This window comes from Plectropomus leopardus, chromosome 4 (genome assembly GCF_026936395.1).
Source record: "Plectropomus leopardus strain MGB_pleo_1.0 chromosome 4, ASM2693639v1, whole genome shotgun sequence".
Taxonomy (NCBI): Eukaryota; Metazoa; Chordata; class Actinopteri; order Perciformes; family Serranidae; genus Plectropomus; species Plectropomus leopardus.
Window position 1 is genome coordinate 13,635,172 of NC_142179.1, and position 22,617 is coordinate 13,657,788.

General features: G+C 38.5%; 1 protein-coding gene across 1 annotated transcript; it reads left to right on the forward strand.

The window, feature by feature from the left end:
* Nucleotides 1-1,818: 1,818 nt before the first annotated feature.
* Nucleotides 1,819-21,313, forward strand: prr16 (proline rich 16). The gene is made up of 3 exons (XM_042487488.2): nucleotides 1,819-2,643; nucleotides 10,115-11,195; nucleotides 18,528-21,313. Exons 1-2 carry the CDS (start codon nucleotides 2,509-2,511, stop codon nucleotides 10,982-10,984), a joined length of 1,005 nt encoding a protein of 334 aa, XP_042343422.2. The 5' UTR covers nucleotides 1,819-2,508; the 3' UTR covers nucleotides 10,985-11,195; nucleotides 18,528-21,313.
* Nucleotides 21,314-22,617: the final 1,304 nt, after the last annotated feature.

A 22,617-nucleotide genomic window follows, 5' to 3' on the forward strand; every position in this document is an offset into this window, starting at 1 on the left:
AAACATGTAGGAAATCAGTTTAATTCCAATGTCCAATTAATGCGCTTTAACCATTCAAAGATTTTGTATATTTTCGTGTAGTAATTGACTGATTTTATCTTATTATAGCACTTTTCACCATCTCTGGGAATGAAATTGGGAAAGTATAACATAAATGGCAGTGGTGGAAGAAGTATTGTGTTACTTTACCGAAACAGAAGTACTAATATCACACTGTGGAAATGCTCTTTTACAAGTAACAATCCTGCATTGAAAATGTTACTGAAGTAAAAGAAAACAAGTATGATCAGGAAAAAGTACTTAAGTATTAAAAGTAAAAGTAGCTAAATGCAGAGAATTTTAAAAAAATTATGTTTCAAAAATAGGGGGAAAACACCCCCAACCCTTAATATTTTTAAAACGAAAATAAAAAAAATCAAATTACTCAAATGTTTATTAAAACGGTTACAAATTAATTTTCTGACAATCAGCTAATTAAAAAAAATCTTATATATATATATATATACATACAAACACATAGATAGATGTTTTCTTAGATTGTTTACATCTGCACCTTTTGCATTTGGCCACTTTGTGTTGCAACTGTGGCGCAGTCATTTCCCTTGGGGTAAATAACATTTTATATTATCTCATCTTTGATATATTATGAATATATAGGCTACTATGCTTTGTCTTGCTTATGTATGACTCCCACTTTATCAATTTTATCCCACAAGTGGGTTTTGGGGTTCACCGAAACAATTTATCATAGCCAGAAACTGTAAAATACAATTATTTATATTGAAGGGAGAGTCATGCATTTCCCTCTAGTAGCTCAGGGAGGCTCGAGGAAAAATATCTGTAGCTCTAGGAAGGGTCATGATATTAAAAATAAGGAAGTCACACCCCAGTCATACCCCTACTCTGATGCTTATGGTACAGTCCCTCAGTAATTTACAGCTACAGCTACAAAGGCAAGTGATGGTAAACTTGCCAAGCATCCGTGGTTGTAATGAAATCAAGCTTATTTGTTATGGTTTCAAAGGGTTAAAGGTAAGGCAAGTCATAGTAAACTTGCCAAGAACCCGTGGTTTAGATTGGAAAGATGTATGCCTGAAAGCTAAAGGGGTTTTAGTTTGGAAATTAAAATTGGTTTGATTTCTTTCAAAAACACGGGAAAAGGCAATGAGCAACTGGACCAGAATGTCCAGTTGCTCATCTCATAATGAGATTATTAGAAAATCACAAAAAAAAAAAAAAAACTAGGGACAATGTTAGAAAAACAAACCTTTGATTCTCTTATAATAATAATAATAATAATAATAATAATAATAATAATAATATTGTTATTATTGTTATTATTGCAGGTCATTTCCTTGTTTGTTTGTTTGTTTGTTTTTAGTAATTTCTTGCAGTTTGGGGGGGGGGGGTTCACCTTAAGTTGCTCATTGCCGTTTTCCATGTTTTTTAACGAACTCAAGCTTATTTGTTATGGTTTCAAAGGGTTAAAGGTAAGGCAAATCACAGCAAACCTGCCAAGCACCAGTAGTTTAGATTGTAAAGATACAGAGATGTATAGTAGACTATACTTGAAAGCTAATGAGAATTTAATTTCGTATTTTTGACACTTCAAGTCATAAAACTAATAACTGGGAGACCCCTTCAACGTAACAGCAGCAAAGAAAGAGACTAGACAGAGTACAGAGCGCGAGGGAGGAAGCGCGCGTGTGTGTGTGTGTGAGAGAGAGAGAGAGAGAGAGAGAGAGAGAGAGGAGCGCGTGAGAGAGAGAGAGAGAGAGAGAGAGGAGCGCGTGAGAGAGAGAGAGAGGAGCGCGAGCATCCTCTGCGTCCGGACGCTGCTCGCTCAGACTCTCCACGGAGGCTGCGATGGAGACAGGATGAAACGGACGGGGTGTTTTTCGGAGGAAAGTGCCTCTGGGGTGTCTTTACCCGGCGGCTTTCCGGATTGTATTATAACCACAAGCGTATTTTTGAGGAAAAAGAAGTGCAGTGCGATCCTGTCGGTGCCTGAGGATTATGGACCGTTACAATAACGACCGGTGGTGTGACGGTTTGGATGACTGCCTGTGTACTCTTTCTTCTTCTTCCTCTCCTGCGTGTCCATCTCTTGATTTGCCACGGCGTTTTCAAGGCGTTCGCGTTGGACGTTTTCTCGTTGAATTTAGCGCTCTCTGGACGTGAAGGATATTCGTGGCACGTTTTTTTTTGTTGTTGCTGGACATGAAGATGTGAGGTGCAGAAACCTGTGGACGGGCGCCCTTTCGCAGACAGTATGATACAATATATTGACATAAGCGTTATTTTTTTGTGTTACGCTCTATTGCGCATGCCTAGTGGTAGATACAGAGCGCTGCCCGACGCCACTTCGCTCAGTCCTGGTCGTTATGTAGGAGCAAAAGTGAAGGGAGAGGAGGACTAAATAAAAATGCGTTGGCAAAGTGGCAGCGTGGCGACCAAAGGATTTCACCTTAGATCCTTCACGAAATAGATTGTGCCATAAACTGAAGAATGTCAGGGGCACCTAATGCAGAGGCTGAAGGAGTAGTCTCCAAAGTGAAAGTGAAAAAGGAGATCAAGACAATCGTGGAGAATTTGGAAACCATCCTTGGAGACCTCAAGGATGTAGCCAAAGAGCTCAAAGAGGTAAATGAGCAGGGAACACCACATTCTCTTATCAGCAGACCACCATGTGCTGTGTTATTTCCAGAGCAGGGACACTCAACTTGCCTTGCTTGGGGGCCACTTTTGCAAACTGACAGGAGGCCAGGGGCCAGTTACAGCAGCCCCATACATGTTTCAAGGATTTTAGGATATTTCTAGGATTGTAAAACGCTTTTAGGATTTTAGGCCAGTTTCGAGGATGTTAGGACATTTCAAGGATTTTAGGTCGTTTCAAGACTTTCAGGACATTTCCAGGATTTTAGAACATTTCTAGAATTTTAGGACGTTATAGGGTTTTAGGGCGTTGCTTGGATTTTGGGACATTTCTCGGATTTTAGGACATTTCTCGGATTTAGGATGTTTCTAGGATTTTAGGACATTTCTCGGATTTAGGATGTTTCTAGGATTTTAGGACATTTCTCGGATTTTGGGATATGTCTTGGATTTTAGGTTCCTATAATTTTAACACATTTCCAGGGTTTTAGGACATTTCCCAGATTTGAGGGTGTTCTGAGGATTTTAGCACGTTTCTAGGATTTAAGGATGTTTCAAGGATTGTAAAACATTTCTCAGATTTTAGGATGTTTTTAAGATTTTAGGATATTTCCAGGGTTTTAGGACATTTCTTGGATTTTAAGAGATTTCTAGGATTGTAGGACATTTCTAGGGTTTTAGGACGTTTGTAGGATTTTAGGACATTTCTCGGGTTTAAGGATGTTTGTAGGATTTTAGAACATTTGGGCTTTTGCTAAGACCTCTGTCAGGGGTTGTGGGTGATCCTCCACAGGCACATCTTTTGATAAACAAGCTCTATTTCAATGCTTTTTATGCACTCAACCTTATGTATACTTAAAGTACAAAAAACCACAGTGTGAATCACTTTATTTTTATTGTGAATTAGAAAATGGTTGAGGGCCAGATTTGGCCCGTGGGCTGTAAATTGGGTATCACTGTTCCAGACGCTTGGCTTCAGAGGATGCTCTTTCTAAGCATCCTTGTTTGAGAGGACATGGCAGGTCCACATCACTGGGCCCTAGAAAAGGCACACACACTCACAAACACACTGGCATGCTCCTCTCTCTGCCCACTAATGTGATCATTATCTCCAACATGAAAGACATCTGGCACAGGAGGATGTGGGGTGTGAAATGACAGGACAGCTTCTTCGCCCTGACTCACAGGCTTTTAATGAAAGTGAGAAAAATTTAATCAGAATTAATATTTAATAGACAAGTTGGTTCAACCAGGAAAGCGCTTTTGCATTGCATTTCATCATCTTAATGCTGACTGTTGTTTGCTGCGAATTATCTCCTCCCCAATAATAGAGTCGTTGTCTTATCTTTTCACTTTTCATCTCTCTCAGTCTCTCGTGGTGGCTCTCCATTTCCTTATCTTCATCACTCTTTGTCTCTGGTTATCTTTCATCACATATCTGTTTTTATGACAGCCACTCATCTCCATCCTTCGTTATCTCTTGTTGTCTGCTCTCTCTCTCTCTCTCTCTTCATAATCCTTGTTAAAGATCAAAACTCTCAGAGCTGCCCAAATGGCCATTTAGAAATCAGTGATACTGAGACTGAAGGATCCAGGGATTATTTGAAGATAGATATTTGATGTTTTTAGTAGGCATATCCTGATCAAGTGTTTTTGCCCCTGATCCCGATCCGAGTCATTTGATATTGAGTATCTGCAGATACAGAGTCCCGATCCGATACTTCTCAATCCAGTGTATCAGCATGACTGTTTCACAGCTCTGCAATGCAATGCAAGAAAAAATGACTGGCATCCAAACAGTTCTGAAGGATTTTTTCCATTTTATTTTTACAAAATAACAAAGTAAACAAACAAAAAATATTTTCATATGGCTCTTATCTCAGTTCCACTTGGTGCAGCATCTGATTTTTCAAAAAAAAAAATGTAACAAATAAAAATCAGCCACAATTCTGCATATTACAGAATTATAGTAAAACTTGTTCACTAAAAATGAACAAAATATTTTTAACTCCACCTAAAGTGGGGTAGCAGTTTGTTTAAACATGAAAAAGAATTTAGCTTATTAGAGTAGCAGCATTGCAATAAAACCTGAATATCTGCCGCAAATCGTGCTTTCCGTTTACGACACCTGTGTGACTGCCAACGAAAAGAGAGGGTTTGGCAGGGAGCTCGCTCAAAATAACTGATCACTTAAGAAAAGTGTTGATCTAGCCTGACACTGATCCTTCTTCCCTAGTTTTTATTTGTTCTCAATAGATTACAGATATATTTTTGTTTCATTTCTCTCACCTTACAGTTCTTGCTTTAGATCAGTCCTCTACAAATCCTTCCTACATTGCCAATCCCTGCATCCCATGCTGCCACCGACGTTATTATAACTTGCAGTCTTACCTGCTTTCATCTTTACGTTCCTCCACCGGCCACTCGCCAGGCATCCGGCCTGCTGTGCTGAACCTCTCACCCTAACATGACAGGCTGTCATTCTAATAAAACCCCATTGCGTACAGCTCCTGGTTCCTACATAATGGATGGGTAGTCAACACAGCATCTGTCTCCTTCTGCCTCTCTGCTCCCCTTACTCTGTTTTCTTAACTTGAGCTGAATTAGACCTCTTTTGTGTCTTTCAGCAGTTTACAGTGTCTCGCAGTGGGCACCAGAGATAAAGAGAACAAGAAAGCATTGTAATCTGTCCATTGTGATTTTTTGTATGATGTGCCCCTTTCCTTTTCTTTCATTCGTTTTTATTTTTACTCGCAGGAAATTGTGTAGAGGATCAGTTATTCTGACACCGCACACACTAAACACATACCTCGAGGGGATGTTACAATCAAAGCCAGTGTTTGGGGTATAATCCATTTGAAATGCAGTTATCTGTTATAACTCACAGACAGGGCTGGAGCCGAGCCTGGCTCTGTGGAGGGACCCTGCCCAGATGCTTGGCACAGACACAGAAGCTGCCTGGCCTACAGCACGGGCTGCTCGCCGGGATACTGGTATTACCTCGTGCGTGTGTCCCAACAATTTATCCATTTAAAGACTGCATGGAGAGTTTAGCGCCATTGCCCTCTCTGCCCCAGCTTTCTATCTTTCTCTTTATCGCTCCCTCTCAGTCACTCTCTCTCACCCTCTGGGCCCTAATGCAGCAAGATTCTCTGAAATTTCTCTTGTAATTATTATTAATTTTCTCTGAAGAGAAAATACAAGAGAAGTCAACTCCAGATGCACCAAATGTTGGTGAGACATGACACCAAAAAAAGGGTGTAAGTAGAGGAAGAAATTCTGCAGTAGTGAAGCTGACATGCTGTTGAATAAATGTACACAAAGTGAATGAGATTTCAGGGTAATGTATTGAAGCATTAAAAGTAAAAGTACTCAAAAGGTGCAAAAAGTTTTAAATAAATTTAATAAATAAAGCAAAAGCAGCAAGTCTCCCATACGAGAAGCATGAAAGAAGACTAGCACGATTAGAAAAGTACTGAGACAGTTAATTTTCTAATTAATCGACTGATCGTTTCAGCTGCACTTGTATATTTTCACAAGGATGCTTCGCAAAAATCTTAATTGGTAAAGTAGTTATCTAATAATTGTTGTGGAGGTAAAAGTACAATATTTCCCTCTGAAGTGAAGTGGAGTAGAAGTAGAAAGTGACATGAGATTTAAATACTCTAAAAGTAGTTTAAATCTGTACTTTTGTACAGTATTTGAGTGAATGTACTTGTACTTACATTGCAGTACTGGTCAGCAGAGCGGCACACAGTAACTGAAATTACAGTAATTCAGATCACTGCACCAAGTATAGTAGTATTTCTTTAGCTCTGAAATGTAATAATCCAGTCATTATAAATACTCAAAAACATTATCTAAATTTGATTAAATGATGCATTTTTAAATGATTATCAAATGTAAAACTTAGTTTTCCTTGCGCGTGGCAACAATTTCTGGTCTGTGTGAAGAATATATTTTTCTCTCATCTTGGTAAGAATGCTCTCGACCAGGTGTAACATTTTCTCTTACCTAAGAGAGGAGCAAACATGAGAAAATACTGGTGAATTCCAGACATCAGCGGGTACTAACAAAATAAGAACAAATCGTGGATACGAGCAAAAATAAGAGAAAATTTGATCATATATCTTGCATGTTTCTTGCATGAGGCACAATTTTTCTCTCCTTACCACTTTCTCTTCATTCCTCTCTGAGCCTCCTCTCAAGCCACTGTTTGGACATGCTTTTCAAACTTAGATAATAGCACTCGTGTTTTACAGTGGGCTAATGTACTAGGTACTCTGGGTTAAGCATTACTAATTCAGAAAATGAACGCAAGCACATTGTTATAATTATTTTATGAATGCTGTAAAGGAAAGTACAGTAACTTTTTTCTGGTAAGTTTTTCACATGGGTTATTTCAACTGTGTTACAATGAACTTAAGACGTGCTCAGCTCAACTTATATTAGACTTTCTTTGGACTCACTGAGAGCTGGATCCTCAACAGTGAGGCAGCAAGTAATAAAATGTCCAACACTGCACTTCAGTTCTGGGCAGCGAAGCAATAATAACTCCACCAAGGGAAGAGAACCAGGAAGAATCTCCTCTCCAAAGGCAATGTGTTTCAATAGACTTCTAAAAATGGCTGAAGAACGTCGACATTTTATCATTTAATATCAAGTATTACTTTCCAGCAGAGTTTAGCACCATATCTACTGCCTTTTAAAAATCTAACCCCCTATCCTAATGGCTCCTTGGGAATTTTTTTTTTATTTATTTTTATTATGTATACATGAATTTTCACTTTCACTTTCTAGATTTTGCATTAGCACTGGGGATATAAATATAAGGGAGAGCAACTCTGTCCATGGATGTGTGTCCACTGACAGCACTGTACGTGACTCTTCTTAGTTGTGTGGTTAGTTCTTAGTTGTCCTTAGATTGATGCATATTGATTGATGGATATTACTAGGGATGTCCCTATCAAGTTTTTTTGCCCCTGATCCTGATCCGAGTCATTTGATATCGAGTATCTGCCGATACAGAGTCCTTATTCAATACTTGTATTTACCTGGATAATACAGCTGCACACTGTACACTTCATGTACTTAAAAGTTATCCAAATCAATATAATAATAATAATAGCTATAATATTATAGCTCTGCAGTGCAACACAAGAGAAAAATTCTGCATTGAAACTGTTCCGTATGGGTGTTTTATTTTATTTTTACAAAAACAACAAAATAATGGCTCTTATCACAATTCCACTCATAGTGCAGCATTTGTTTTTTCAACAAAATAAGTACACAAACTAAAATATGTCTTGAGAGATATCTCTTAAATCCACTTACTTTAGTATTGTAATAAAACTACAGAACACTATAAACAAGTAATAAAACCACAATTCCAGGTCAAAGTAGTGTTATAGCTTAATACTAACATTTCCAGTCACAACAAATAAGAATGAGGCACAATTCTGATTATTACAGCATTATAGTAAAACTAGTTCACTAGAAATGAATGACAACAATTTGAATTCCACTTGAAGTGGTGTAGCAGTTTAAGTTGAATATGAAAAAAAAATCAGTTTCTACTTATTAGATTAGCAGCATTATAATAAAACCTGAATATGTGCCGCAAATTTTAAAAATGCGTTGAAAGGGTCCAATACCAAACCTTCTGATCTGATCGAGACATCCCTAGATATTTTGCCAAATTCTTTTTATCAGACCCTGAAATATGTGAAATGTGTTGTTCAGCATGTTTTATAAACTGTTCGAATGTTTGCCTGTACAGTATGTCCCGATGTGTAATGTATTATCTCATTTTCTAATGCTGCATCCTTACAATTATTTTCAGTATTGCTTATTGCCTTAAGAGTGCCAATAGACCAGATTTTTGCTCCAGCAGCTCTTTAATATGTCCCCATACAGGCTGTGAAAACAAATTTGCTTTTGGAGGACAAAGGAAGCACCCTTGGATCTGAATATACTGTACACATGAGACAACATTTCATATTCATTTCTGCTGCTCTGTGCAGAGCATCTCTGCCATTTTTTCTTTATTACAGCTTTGGTTATTGTATGTCTTTTATGTTCAGGGTCTGCATTGTACAGTTCAATACTACACATTCATTCAGATATTTAGGCAGCTCTGTCTGGCTCCATTCCTCTTCCATAAATGTATTCACTGAGCTATGCCACCTGCATTTCTTATGCATCCTGTTCCACCCAGGCACACTGTGTACATCACTGCTTCACAGTGAAAAGAGTGTTTGCTTTTTCTTGTTGTGTTGCTTGCAGAGTTGATTTCTGGTGCATATTTTCTGCTTTTTGTAAAAGATTTCTTTTTTCTTTGTGACATGCCAAGGTTGCTTTCTTGGAATTCATTCATGCCATGATGAATTGTTTCCTGTGCTGTTGTTAAGAAATGTGACACTTTAGTTTGTAGAAATGGATCTTACCTCTCAGAGAACTTGATTCAGTTTGAAATTTATTCACTCTCTTTTTTTGGTTGAATTGTACTTGTTCTCTGAAAAATGTAAAGATGCTTATCAGTCTCTCTCTTCTTCACTTGCAGCAGAATATTACAAGTATTTGTGCAAAATTTTTCCCAATGGGAGACTGACAGCCTATTGATGTTCAATATCTGTCTCCATTGCCATTCTCATATCCCTGTTTGTCTGGGTCCTCTGCACTCGTTTACTATGTACAGGATGTCTCATAAATGATAGTTTTTGTGTCTGGGCTTACAGGACATGGTTGGTATTGTTACTTTTCAGGGATTGTCGTAGTATATCACTTAAGTTAGAGTCTGGCAGACTCATGGCTGTTCCCATTCTTAAGTTTAAGTCATTAATCAGTCTCTTAAATCAAACTGTCTTCTTTCAAATTTATGCAATGAAGTGTTCATTCATTAATTAAGAGTTTGACGAGTTAACCCCTTAAAACCTGGATCAACATCACTTTTCTTATGCTGCATTCAGGCACCACATTTAAACCCATGAACCCTAAACAATTTGGTTTGATTTCTTTTAAAAACATGGCTAAAAAGGCTACGAAGAACTTAGCAAGCAATGTCCTGCAAATTGCAAGAAATGAGGAAAAGCTGGCAAGAAAATAAACTGAAATTAGTAATAATAATAATAATAATGATGATATTAACACACAAAAATAAAGACGGAGAGAGAAAAAAGAAAATAAATATTAGAAAATAATTGTTTTTGTTATAAATATTTTATTAAAGTGAATTACATTTACATTTTAGCACTGTCTTTCAAGCATTTTTTTTTCTTGTAACTTTTTACTAATTCTTAATGAATTTTGGATAATTTCTTGTTAAGTTGCTCATTATCCCTCCCATGTTTTTGAAAGAGATTAAGCCAGTTTGCTCAGGTTTAAAAAGGTTAAAAGCATTAGTGTTTTTATTCTTTCTGACCTCAGCTGTCTCAGTGACACTTCCTCTGCTCGTCACCAGGTTGTTCACGACATCGACACCCTGACATGTGACCTGCAGCTGGAGGAGGACGGGCTGACAGACAGCTCCAAGACGGACACGCTCAACTCCAGCTCGAGTTCCACCACTACAACTACAACTGCTTCCAGTCTGGAGAAGATGAAACTCTTCCCTGATGACTGTATCTTCAAACCGCCTGCGGCAACTGACCCAGTCCCTGTCAACCCTCTTGCCGTGCTGACTGTACTCAAGAAACCCCACCCTCCCCTACCGCCACCCAGACTCACCCCGCTGAGAGCCGAGGATCACAACATTAAGAATCTGCCTCATCCGACATTAGTGTTATCAGGGAATATATCCAAGGCTACTGGGTCTCTAATGAGGAATGGCGGGGTTTTTCCATTGAAACCAAACAGGGATTTATTCTCCTCCACCCCGTGTTTCATTTCTAACGACAGCGGCATCCCTGAGTCGGGTCTTGTTCCTACATTACCCAGGCCGATGCCTCTACTCCGCCATGAAAAGAACAAATGCCCCAAGGCCCCTGGAAGGGAGTCTCGTGAGAGGGAGCGTGTTCGTTTCAGTGAGAAGGTCCAGTACCACGGCTACTGCCCCGACTGTGACCTTCAATACGATGTAGACGACACAGAACTACACATACAGGCTGAGCTGAATGACCTGAGGCTCAGCCCAGTGCATTGCTGCTCTTCCTCCCCTCCTCCTCCCTCTCATGCGCTTCCTCATGAACTAATGTTGGAAAACGGCGGCCTCTCGGTCAGCCACAGTTTCCCGCCAACAGGAAACACACCTCCACCTTGTGTGCCTCCTCACCCGCCTTCCCTCAAGCCCCAGAAAACAATCCTACGCAAGTCAACCACAACCACGGTTTGACACCGAACCCCCCTGTTGTGTCTAACTTAAACATTCTTGAATCATTCATAGTGTTTTCTACTTTATGAGCGCTTTCTACTCCAACTGAACTTTGGATTATCCAAACAGAGAGAGGAGAGAGTTGGGAAAAGGATGGATAAAATGAAGTGGAACAGAGAGAAAGGCATCGCCATGGGCACTGAAACATACACAGAGAGATCAGGAAGAAGCGGTGAGTGTTTGTGCATGTATTAGTGTGTTTGTCAGGAAGAGAAAGGGAGGAAAAAATAGAGCGATTGCATGTATGCGCTGACACATATCTGTGAGTCTGTTTGCATACCAGTTTATTTGTTTATGCAGTGTGTATTCATGTGTGTATATAATTATGGGTGCCTGTATAGGCGTATGGGCAGAGTGTGATGTATGCAGGCAGTGAGCAATGACAGAAAAATGTACGGGGACTTTAAACATTTCACAAAAGACTGCTGACGACACTAAAACTGAATTGTATCTGTGTCTTTCTGGAAGCTTTTGCTACTAACGAGTCTCAAACTCAGGAAGTTCTTCAGAGAGGGGCTTTAATTAATTCATGTCCTTCTGGATGAAACAAGAAAACCGCTTCCCTCACATTTCATCCCCTGCCCCCAAAGATCTTCTCATTCACTGACACGTACATATACACAAGTTGCTCTGTTATGCACATACATATACATAAGTAATTGCTGGCTTCACCATTATGTTAACCCTTTGAAACCTGACCAAATTGGTTTGATTTCCATCAAAAACATGGAGGAAAAGGCAAAAAAAAAGCAACTGGGCAAGAACTATCTCACACATTTCAAGTACTGAGTGAAAGGTGAAAAGAAAAAGACCTGAAAATTGGTTATTTACTAAAGGAATATGTGAAAAAAGGAAAAATAGCCATAAACATGTATTTATAGCTATTATAATCATGTATTTTACATTATGTTACAGAACAAAAACAAACCTTCGCACATCTATTGCCAAACGGGGGTTGGAGGGGGGGCTGTGCAGAGCACAACTTAAAGAAAACTCTTATTATTTGCTCTCTATTATTTAAATGTAACGTTTCAGTACTAGACCCTCAGGCAAATTGGTCATGAGCAAGGTTTACCTGATGAAGGCCGAATATCAAAACGTTGCATTAAAATAATGATTTTTGCAAGTTAGACAGTTGCAAAGTTTTTTTTCTAAACTATATTACAGAAAAAGTTTTCCTTATTTTCAGGTCATTTTCTTGTAATTTTTCACTTATTTCTCGCTCATTATTTGGCCATGTCTTTTTAAATTGCTCATTGCTTTCTCCCCTTGTTTTTGCAGGCAATCAAACCAAATTGTTTAGGTTTTAAAAGTTTAAAGTCACTGCAGGCAGTTAGTGGCAGCTATTCTTCCACACAAGCCTGCCAAGATGAACAGTTAGGGTTGAGAAATAGAGAGGTGTGTTTTTTTTCTTCATCACCTCTTGTCTCCTCGAATGCCATTTTGCTGACGTGTCAGACTGTGGGAGTAAATGACAAGAGAGTGGCATGGTGGGCTGGTGAAGAGAGAGAAGCCTTAGATGACAAAACTGCCATTTTGATTTGTGTCCATTGATAGCTTTATAGCAAGTTTTAATTGAAAATTTGTCTCTAAATTCACATTTAGCATCCTAGCTCCCTTTAGTGAAGACCCCCACTATCACTTACTGTGATATCTACAAGACTACGTGGACAGTAAGCTAATCAGTTCTGCTCTTGAGTGGAGAGAATCAGGCAGAAAAATGCTGGACTTTATTCCCTCAGGGGATTATAAATCAGCACTTTAATATCATCATCTATATGAGCAGTTGGTGTTCTCCACTTTATTAGCTTTTATTAAGCAGCATATTGAATGAAGCCTGTGTTCCCTGTCTGTGCGCAAACCAAGTTTGGCAAATATCAAATAAGTCTTAAATCATTTTCAAATCCGTATGTCAAGGGATCTTTAACCATGTCTGTACATACGTCTTTGTGTGTGCAAAGGTGTGTGTAAAAACACGTGTAAGTTTGGCAGACTTGTGGAGACAGCGTACCCTGGAGTTGTATGAGAATAGTAGCACCTTCCTCCCAGCGATGCCCTTAATTAGCTGGATTAGACTACAGGAGATAACAGCACTGCCTCAGACAGCCTTTGTATCAACATTAGCCTCAACAAAGCTCTGAACTGCTGCTGCACATATTTTTTATGATAAACAGAGAGACAGAGGACAAGCAAAGAGACAGAGAGCAAAGAAAGGGACAGAGAGGTAAAGAGGTGCGGGGGCAGTTGTGTGTGCTCAGAGGGCAGGATGTTATATAAATAGTACCTTTGATATATTTATCATATGTGTATGTTTAGGGTTGTGGGAAGCCTGGAGGTTAAGGCTGCGAAAATCGGGGTATGAAATAGCGCACACTGAGTAAATCCAATACACGACCTCGTTGGCCTTACAAATCTAAAATCGGCGTCTGGATTAGGGATCAGTGGATATTCAGTCACAAGAAAAACGAAAAAGAGAGGAGAGTGGGGGTTTGAGGGAACAGACGGAAAAAGAAAGAGTGGGAGAGCGAAAAAGAGGGAAAAGAGAGCATGTGCAACATAGAGAGGCAGAGAGGGGGAGATGTTGAAAGAGAAACAGCAATGCCGTGGAAGCTGATGCTGTTTTGGGTGTTTTGTGTTTGCTAATAGAAGGGTATGTGGATGCATGTTTGTCCTTAAGATGATTGCTCTCAGTGTAGAACATTTACTCTATTTACCTTAGGTTAATAAATCCAAATGAGTCTAGCAGCAGCATGCTCTCTCTCACACACACACACGCCGTTTTAACAGAGTAGTGTGTTACAGAATGTGAGTGCAGCCAGTATCATCAATAGATGCGGCTCATAAGGGCTTTTGCTGCTGTGGCACTGCCTCACTAGCTAATGCACTATTCAATTGACACAGTGGCCTTGGCATAATATGATTAAGGGAAAACACTGGAAAAAGTAAAAGCGTCTGCACTTCTTTTTTTTTTTTTTGTGCATGTTCCTTTTTCTTTGTGATTGTTTTTTGTGGCCATAGTGTCTGGAAAATTAATGTTAACCCCTTAAAATCTGAGACAATTTACTTGATTTCATTCAAATACATGGGAAGCAGGCAGAGTGCAACATAAGAAGAAATGACCCAAAAATAAGCAAGAAATTAGTAAAATGTACAGTAATAACCCCTAAAAATTATAATATATAAATAAATACATTAAAAAAAACATCGACAACAGAAAACAAGCAAAACAAAAAAATAAATTCAAAAGAAAAAGAAAGCAAAAACATCAAAGGCAAACAAGACTTTAAAAAGTTCTGTAACATGATATAAAATATGTAATTATGATAATTACAAATATATTTATTCCCTACCCCCCCCCCCCCATAGCTTTTTTAAAGATAATTTTCTAAACCCACTAGTTTCTTGCAATTTTCGCAACATTTCTTATCAAGTTGCTCATTACCTTTTTTCCCACATTTTTGAAAGATATTGCAGCAATTTGCTCAGCGTTCAAAGATTGAAATACTTCACACATGGAAATCAGTGCCCCCTCCCAATTAATGTGTTTCTGAGTTGTTTTATTTGGGTTTTGAATCAAAAGTATTTGCTCCCTGCTGTGTTTGCCCAGTAATTCAAATCTGCTGTCTGTGAGATTAAATGTATCTAATTTTTTTGACCAGTCATCACAACACTGCAGCAAAAAGACCTTACTGATGTACACAGACTGCAATTTAGAGATGAGAAGCAAAGTAGTTTGAAAAGCTTTGACAACAAATATTGATGTTTGTGCCCCTTTTGAGCTATTGCAGCGGCTGACCAAATGTCTCATTTACATTTATATGCAGTGATGTTTGTTAACTTTGACTATTTACACTAGTGTTGGGGCGGTGTACTGCTGAATATTGTTGTAAAATGTGATAGTAGATACAAAACCTGAGTTTCAGTTCTAGTATTGAATTTAAAAAAAAATCAATAACATTAGGCAATACAATATTAACATATTTTGCTACATATTTAGCCTCAAAGATGATTTTTCTAACCATTCTTGCCTCTGTTGGATTGATGATAGTGAAGAGGCAGACAGAAAACAGTATGACATGCAACAAAGGTCCAGGTGTAATCAAACAGGCAAAATTGTGCCATGCGCTGTGAACACCGAAGCTCTCCCCAGATATTTTTTTAAAAAAACTTTCACTAAAGAAGCCATATCCCTGTGGTAATCAGGCAACCTGCTCAGGGTGTACTCCACCTTGCACTCAATGTTAGCAGGGATAAGTTCCAGTGTCACCATGACCCCGTAATGAACAGAACGGGAAACTTTGCTTATTAAAGAGAGTTTATTAGAAGCATAGACTGTATAAAATAATGGACTAGCTACTGTGATGTCACCAGTTGGTCTGTGGACTCCCATTTTGAAGCCACAAGTTTGCATTTTGGCTGTCACCATCTTGGTTTTTCATCTTCATTTAATCTAATTATTTAACCTAATACCATGTCCTATGTTATGGGGAACAAACATCACATACAATAATAACAGAACAATGGCGCACAGTATTCAAGCCAGAAGTGACCAAATTTGGACGAGAGGGCAGAGCTGTGGACAAGCAAAGGGTGGTTCTGAATCACAGACAATGGTGACGTCTTGCAGTCAGCCTGTCAGTCAAAATGGCCCGCCCATAAATATGCATAACTTTAAACCTTAATAACATGTTAACAGGTGGGTTATTTAAAAATGTTTTTCTCTGCGCAGATTCTGTAAAATATAAACAGCAGCAAAACATCAACCACGAATTACACATCCAAACAGTTGCCAAATACGTATAAGTACCCTGGAATCTACAAATAGTTTGTATATAGTGTGTGTCACTCAGTGGTGACCATCAGACCCAGCTGCAGACACCTGCACATACACAGACCTGCATTGTGCCAACAAGTCGAAATATTTCCATTATCACAATACGAATTTTTATTATTACATTAAAAAATAATATCGGTATTATCATGAACAATATGATATGGCACACCCCTAATTTGCACTGGCTGACCAGCTCGTTGCAAAAAGGGACCTGTTGTGTTTAGATTCAGCGTTCATTGTTTAAAACATCCATGACTTGTTATCAGATTGATCCTACAACACAGAAAGCAGTGCTCCTCCGACCATGGATGTAGGAGGATTTCACTGTTTTTGTAATGGCTATCTGGGCTCCGCTGCTCCAGGCTTGAGGATGAAGTTGTAATGGGCAGGGAGGAGGTGGATCTTCACCGCCTCCATCATGAGTCAGGACTGACTCAACCAGACTGACCTACTCCCTACAGCTCACAGCTTACAGCTCCAGTTCATAGCCTACCTCCCTCTCTCTCTCTCTCTCTCTCTCTATCTATCTATCTTTCCTTGTCTCGCTCTCTCACTCTTTCTTCATTTCTTTCCTCCTCTCCCCTTAGATGATGTCTTACTCCCACTCAGCAGCAGCTGTATGCATTATCTCCCTGCGCGCATGTATCTTTATATACATGTGAGTGGGGTATGTATTATAGAAACATATCTGACACTTTGTACAGCAAACACCTTTGGCAACATTTCCATTTTTAATCATAAATTTCTCTGCCTTTTTTTCTGAAGCTACTGCAACCTCTGCATCATTTGCTTCCTGCCTTTGAATACCAAATGGCCTTGGAGGGATGAAAAAAAAATTATCTCCTGGTTGTTATGCATTTGCTATTAAATTACTGGATATGGTAGTTCTTACATTTCAAGGTTTCGTGTTTTCACTTTCAACCCTATGTCTTGCTGATGTCACCAGTGCAAGGCAAAAAAAGGCACATTTATTTTTATAGCACATTTCAGCAACAAGGCAATTCAGAGTGCTATAACACAAAAACATCAAGAAAAAGTGTAAAAGAAACGCATAATAAAAAGGACTTTTACCAGTTTCCTTGCATTCAGACACCTTTCATAAGCTATTTAAGCTATTTGACCCTTTTGAAGCTTGAGCAAATTGGTTGAATTTCTTTTCTCTTGTCCTCCAAATTGCAAGTAATTAGAAAATGCTGAGAAGAAAATTACCTTAAACCTTGTTTAAAAAAAGAGAGGAGGATTATTAGAAAATTATCCCAAAAAACAGGGAGAAATGTAACATTGAAAAAACCCTACAATGGTTGTTTGGGTTTGTTTTTTTTTTACCTTTATTTCGCTTATTTTCGGGAGATTTTTTAAAAACTTTTTTCATTTTGTCTTAAGTTACTTGTTGCCTTCTCAGCATTTTTCTGAAAGAAATCAAACCAATTTTCTTTTTTTGTTACATTTGCAAATGTAAACCTGTTACTCTGATTTCTCATAACACAACAGTCATATGTGTGCTTATAGTGCTGCATTGTCTTCATCCCATTTCCCAACCTGGCAAGTGCACGGTGTGCAGTAAAACTCAATAAATGTGTCAGAGAGAGTGAGACACACATTTTACCAATGAATATTAATTAGCTGTTGTTTCTCTCTCTGATTGTTTGTGGTGATAGTCTGCCAAGACACACAGTTGTCTATTTACTCATCCCCATTCTGCATGCATCATTTACTTTAATTTTTGTTCCCCTCAGTAGATTACATTTCATCATGATCATTGAAAATGTTAAGAGGAAAACATTAAATAGAATGAAAGCTAAATAATTGCAGTGTTGCGTGCCAGAGGTGTGTAACATCTGTAATGGAGTTACTCTATGCTAAAGTTCATTAGAATACAAAATAGACATGACCTATATTGCTGAACATCGGAGCATTCAAAAGTAAATCTGGTGCACATTGGGCATGGATACTGGCTCGTCTTGGTGCCTCTTTATCTGTGACTCAGACAAAGTCATGATGTGGGAAAATGAGTGGGCATGTGTGTGTGTGTCCTTGTCAAAATGTGTATGCACACTGATATGCATACATTTTAATGTTAAAAAGATATTTGTGTTTCAATGTGTATGAGAGTGCAAAAAGGCATGCGTGCACATGCAGCCATGTGTGTGAGAAAGAGTCAAAGGGCTCGAGTTGGTTCAGTGCAACTTAGAAAGCTTTGGGGGTGAAGCAAACTTAATGTGAGGATTTCACGCTGCTTTGGAGACTATTAAAAGTTAGAGGCATCAGCTGCACCTTACTCAGGGAAGGTGCACAATATCTCAACAGCAGGATCTGATTTGGAAGAGCCACTATGATCCAGATGGGGTCCTCTGCTCATTGAACCACACCAGACTTGAGTAAGAAACACTGAAAAAATGCCAGCTATTTGTGGACAGACACGACTGTCTTTTCACAAAAGGGAAGGTTTTTTAATCCATAGAGGAAAATGTGCCAGACACTTCAGTCATATTAACTTTAATGACTTATGTGTGAGTGTGCGGGTGCTTGTGTGTGGGCAATGATACCTTGGTACTTTTTCATTTCGCTCTGCAAAAAGCGACTGTTGGTGTTGTGACTGCTCTGTCAAGTGGCTCTCCTCCATGCTGTCAGATATTCACACTAATGTGTTTCCTTTTTTTCCCTCTGCAGGGCCCACTGCGATACTTGAAGCAGAGTGTAAGGGATGCTTGTTTTCTACACTGACCAGCCCCAGTTGATCAGGGTGGGAGGAGCCACAGCTGAGGCCAGGCATCAACCTTTTTTTTTTATTTTTACATAAATCAATAACGGCTCTCAATCACCAGGAGATGATCTCGACAGATCATCGACTGAGCACTGAACAACCTCCAGGCACAGTCGGGGCAATGCTACTGTGAAACTGGGGGAATATGAAGGGCAGTCACTGTATGTATGTGTATACCAGGGTTCCCACAGTCATGGAAAACCTTGAAAAGTCATGAAATTTCACAATTATATTTTCCAGGCCTGTAAAAGTCATAAAACTAGTAAACATCATTGAAACTTTTGGAAAATCCATGGAAATGTATTGTGTGTAATTAATTAAATTACATTAATGTAACATAACAGTGAATTTTTTTTCCGTAGCTGACAGCGTAACATGGCTTTAATATGTGTTGACGTGTGACAGTGTTTTGGTTGTTTTTGTTTATTTGCTCATCACAAAAGTTTTATCAATTTCTCCCCGCATTCCATCTCTCCCTTTTCTTTTAACACTTTTGGCTTTAGGGGAGAGCCATACAACTTTAAGTGACTGCGTTTTGTATTTATTTTACCACGGATTTTGAAAGGAAACTTGCCTTAGGAACACATGTTTTTCTTTGTTTTAAAAAAATAGATTTTTTTTCTTCTTTTATTTATTTATTTACTTTTATTTTTGTCAATTTTTATGTCTTTGATTTTTTTGCCAATTTTATAGAAAACTTATTGAAACTATAGAAACATTTGGTGATTTATTTTTCTTTTTTCCCAATTTTTACAGAAAACAAACATTTTTGGCTATTTAGTTTTCTTAAAATACATTTTTTTAAGAAAATCACAGATTTGGAAGGCAACAAATCAGTGAGTTTCTGTTTTTTAAAAATATATATTTTTTAGTTAGTTTTAGTTTTTTTAGTTTTAGCTTAGTAAAACTTGGAGAAAATGTTAAAACTGAAATTATTGTTGGATTTTCATATTTCCGACAGAAACACATCAAACACATCATTGGGGATGCTGAAATTATGTTTGAATTCAGTTTGATTCTTACTGGTTTGAAAAACGCTGGGCAAGTAGAGCAAGAAAAAAAATATTTGGGGTTCTTGAAAAGTCAAGGAAAAGTTTTGAAATTTTGTCCATGAAAATGTGTGGGGACCCTGGTATACAGATACATGCATTTATAGTAGATGATATTTTTGTTACATAGAAATTAAATATTAGAATGCTGCTTGAACCTCTATCATCAAAAGAGGCATGTTTAGATGAAGAGGTACAACATGGGTGAAATGATGTCAGGCAATGTTTGATTGATGTCGACACAGACTTTTGCTCTGTGCATACTCAGATGGAAATCAATAGCGCCACTCAACCGATGGAATTTGCCTTTTAAGAATTGTAATTGTTTGTGTCTGGAGAGCCCGACAGATCTGCCTGTGAGTGAAACACTGCCGGGCTGCAGATAATTTGAAAATATTATTATGTCAGTAGGTGCCATATGCTCAGTCACAGTGCATTTTTGGGAAGGTTTGAAATGAATGAAGATGTGGTCACTGATCTGTGTCCAGACATTATGTTCATTGTACATCTATGTGCTCGACTGGTGCCATGCAAGTTTTGTTTTTTTTTCTTTTTCACAATAACATGCAGAAATACGGTTTAGTGCCATAGTTACAGCTTTAAAGGATCCTTGAAGAAGTAATAATTTGCATCAAATTTTCTTTGTATACAAATATACATGTACATGTTTGATATCTATATATTTCAGGCATTTTTCTACAGAGACTTTAACATTTAAAGAGATGATAATATTTTTGATATTGTGTTGGATGACTGAGAGGTATTTTGACGAAAGCTGACATTCCCTTGAGGTGCGTGTTTTTCAGCAGGCCATTGCAGGACGAGTTATTTATATACAGCAACGGGAAAGTGTTTGTACGGATGAAAAACAAGTGCTTCAGTAATAGCGCTTCAAGAAACTTTACAGAATGGGCTGTTCTGTGAGAGAGAAAGTGTAAGGTGGAGAAGATTAATGGCGTAAACCAAATACCTAGTTGTGCTTTATCAGACGGGAGGCACGGGGCTGAATGAATGCATGACTGACTCTTCACTTTGTCCTGCCATCACTGTGTTTTTCTATGCATTTCTGTGGAGAGGCTGTCTGCTGATAGGTCCAACGTGCAGGGTGCTCTGCTCTCCATAATACAGAGTTAGGAAGTATTCACTCTCATTTCCTCATATGAAGTCCAGCAGGTTGTTTCTGCAGCTTCTATAGACCTGACAAATGTCCTGTTTATTATAGGGCAATGACTAATTGTTTTTTTTATAATGATAATAATAAAGTTTATCCATTGACACACTTGTCAAAAGCAAGATTATAAAGCTTTTTACAAGGAAAAATGATGAAATAGAGAATAAAAGGGGAGAATAAGTGAACACATTTTCATGAGCCATTCTGGATCAATAAAATTGTGGGAGGCGTACGCCAGAGAGCAACAACACAGCCTCTCTCCATATTCAAAGCGGAGGCGCCACTCTTGTAAACTCCACCTTTGTTCTCACTGGACACAGAGACTGAATTCATGACCAAACTCTGGATTAATCAAGAATCGGTTTTTAAAGATGATTGGAATGTCTCAAAAAGCTGTCGGTGATGTTTTGTTGTGTGTGTCCACAAACTGTTGGAAAATAACTTGTGAGAAGTAAACACTTTTGTCACTTTGTCGGTGTGTCTTTGTTTAATTTATGGACTGAACAATAACTTCAAGGCCGGAGAGACTTGTCCTTATTATTTATGATAAGCTGTGTGAATAGTTCAGAGTGTCAAAACTGTGTGAATCAGGAGTCAAATAGAGGAAATTAACCCGGCTGCAAGAGCATCACCCTTATTCAAAGTGAGCAATAGGCAGTGTGGGCGAACCTTTCAGAAAGAGAAATACATGAAATGGCACCAGCAGCTGCATCAGTTAATTGAAGATTAGTGTGAAGAGATAGCGGGCTGGCGGTGCTAAAGGCCATCGGCCGTCTCCAGAAGATATTCTAATGAATTCATAGTGGCTTGTCATGGTCATACACAGTATAACAGGCCAGTAGCTCAATGTCTTAATAAAAGACAGGGTTACAGGAACAGGACAGCAGTGCTGGTCAAGAGGAAAGAGAGACAGTCTTGAGACTGGAACATTAAAAAAAATCTGCTGGGAGAATGCGTACTGGAAAAATACATGTTTAAGGGCTTGCCATGATGCCCTTGTGCAAGTCACTCAACACTGAAGTAAAATGGGTGAGTAAGACTGGCTGCACTGGCAGCTTCTTCTAGAATTGTGAATAGAAAACAAGTCATAGTTGTTGAAAACTGCTTAATGTTTTTAACCTTTTTACCATAAATGGCAATGGCATTATTATCTGCATTATGGTCAATGCAATCAGCATACGTTTACTTACTGACTAAAGCTTGTATTTGCATTATGAGCCAATAGACCACTGAAACATACATCCGCACACATTCTGTGTATGCACAGTGCAGGTGTATTAAGGGAAAATTAACTAAAATTAGAATCAAAATCAGTATCACAACAGCCTTAGGGGCCCCCTGACTCTTTGGGCCCTGGGGCCTGTGTGGGGTAGGCCCATTAAATAATCCATCAATGATGATATGTCAAGAAGACTCCAGACAATAGCGTATTTGTGCCATTTTATATCTTAATTTCGTCTGTCTTTCTTGTTTAATTCCAGTGGTGAAATGTAACTTAGGTACTGTACATATAATTTTGATGTAATTTTACTTTTACTCTTTTAATTATTAATTGTTTTTTAAAGATGGAGCTTAGGCCAAGCCGATATAAATAGTTTTAACAAGCTTTTCTTCAACAAGCTGCTGCTTACATTTTACATCAGTAATAACCAGCTTCAGTAGTATACCATATAACTGTGCTTGATTTATGTTTTATCCTTTATGTCTGTGTGTGTTTCACCTGTCAGAAAGACAAGTTTCCTCCTGGGCCCAATAAAGTTACACCTGAAAGTCCCG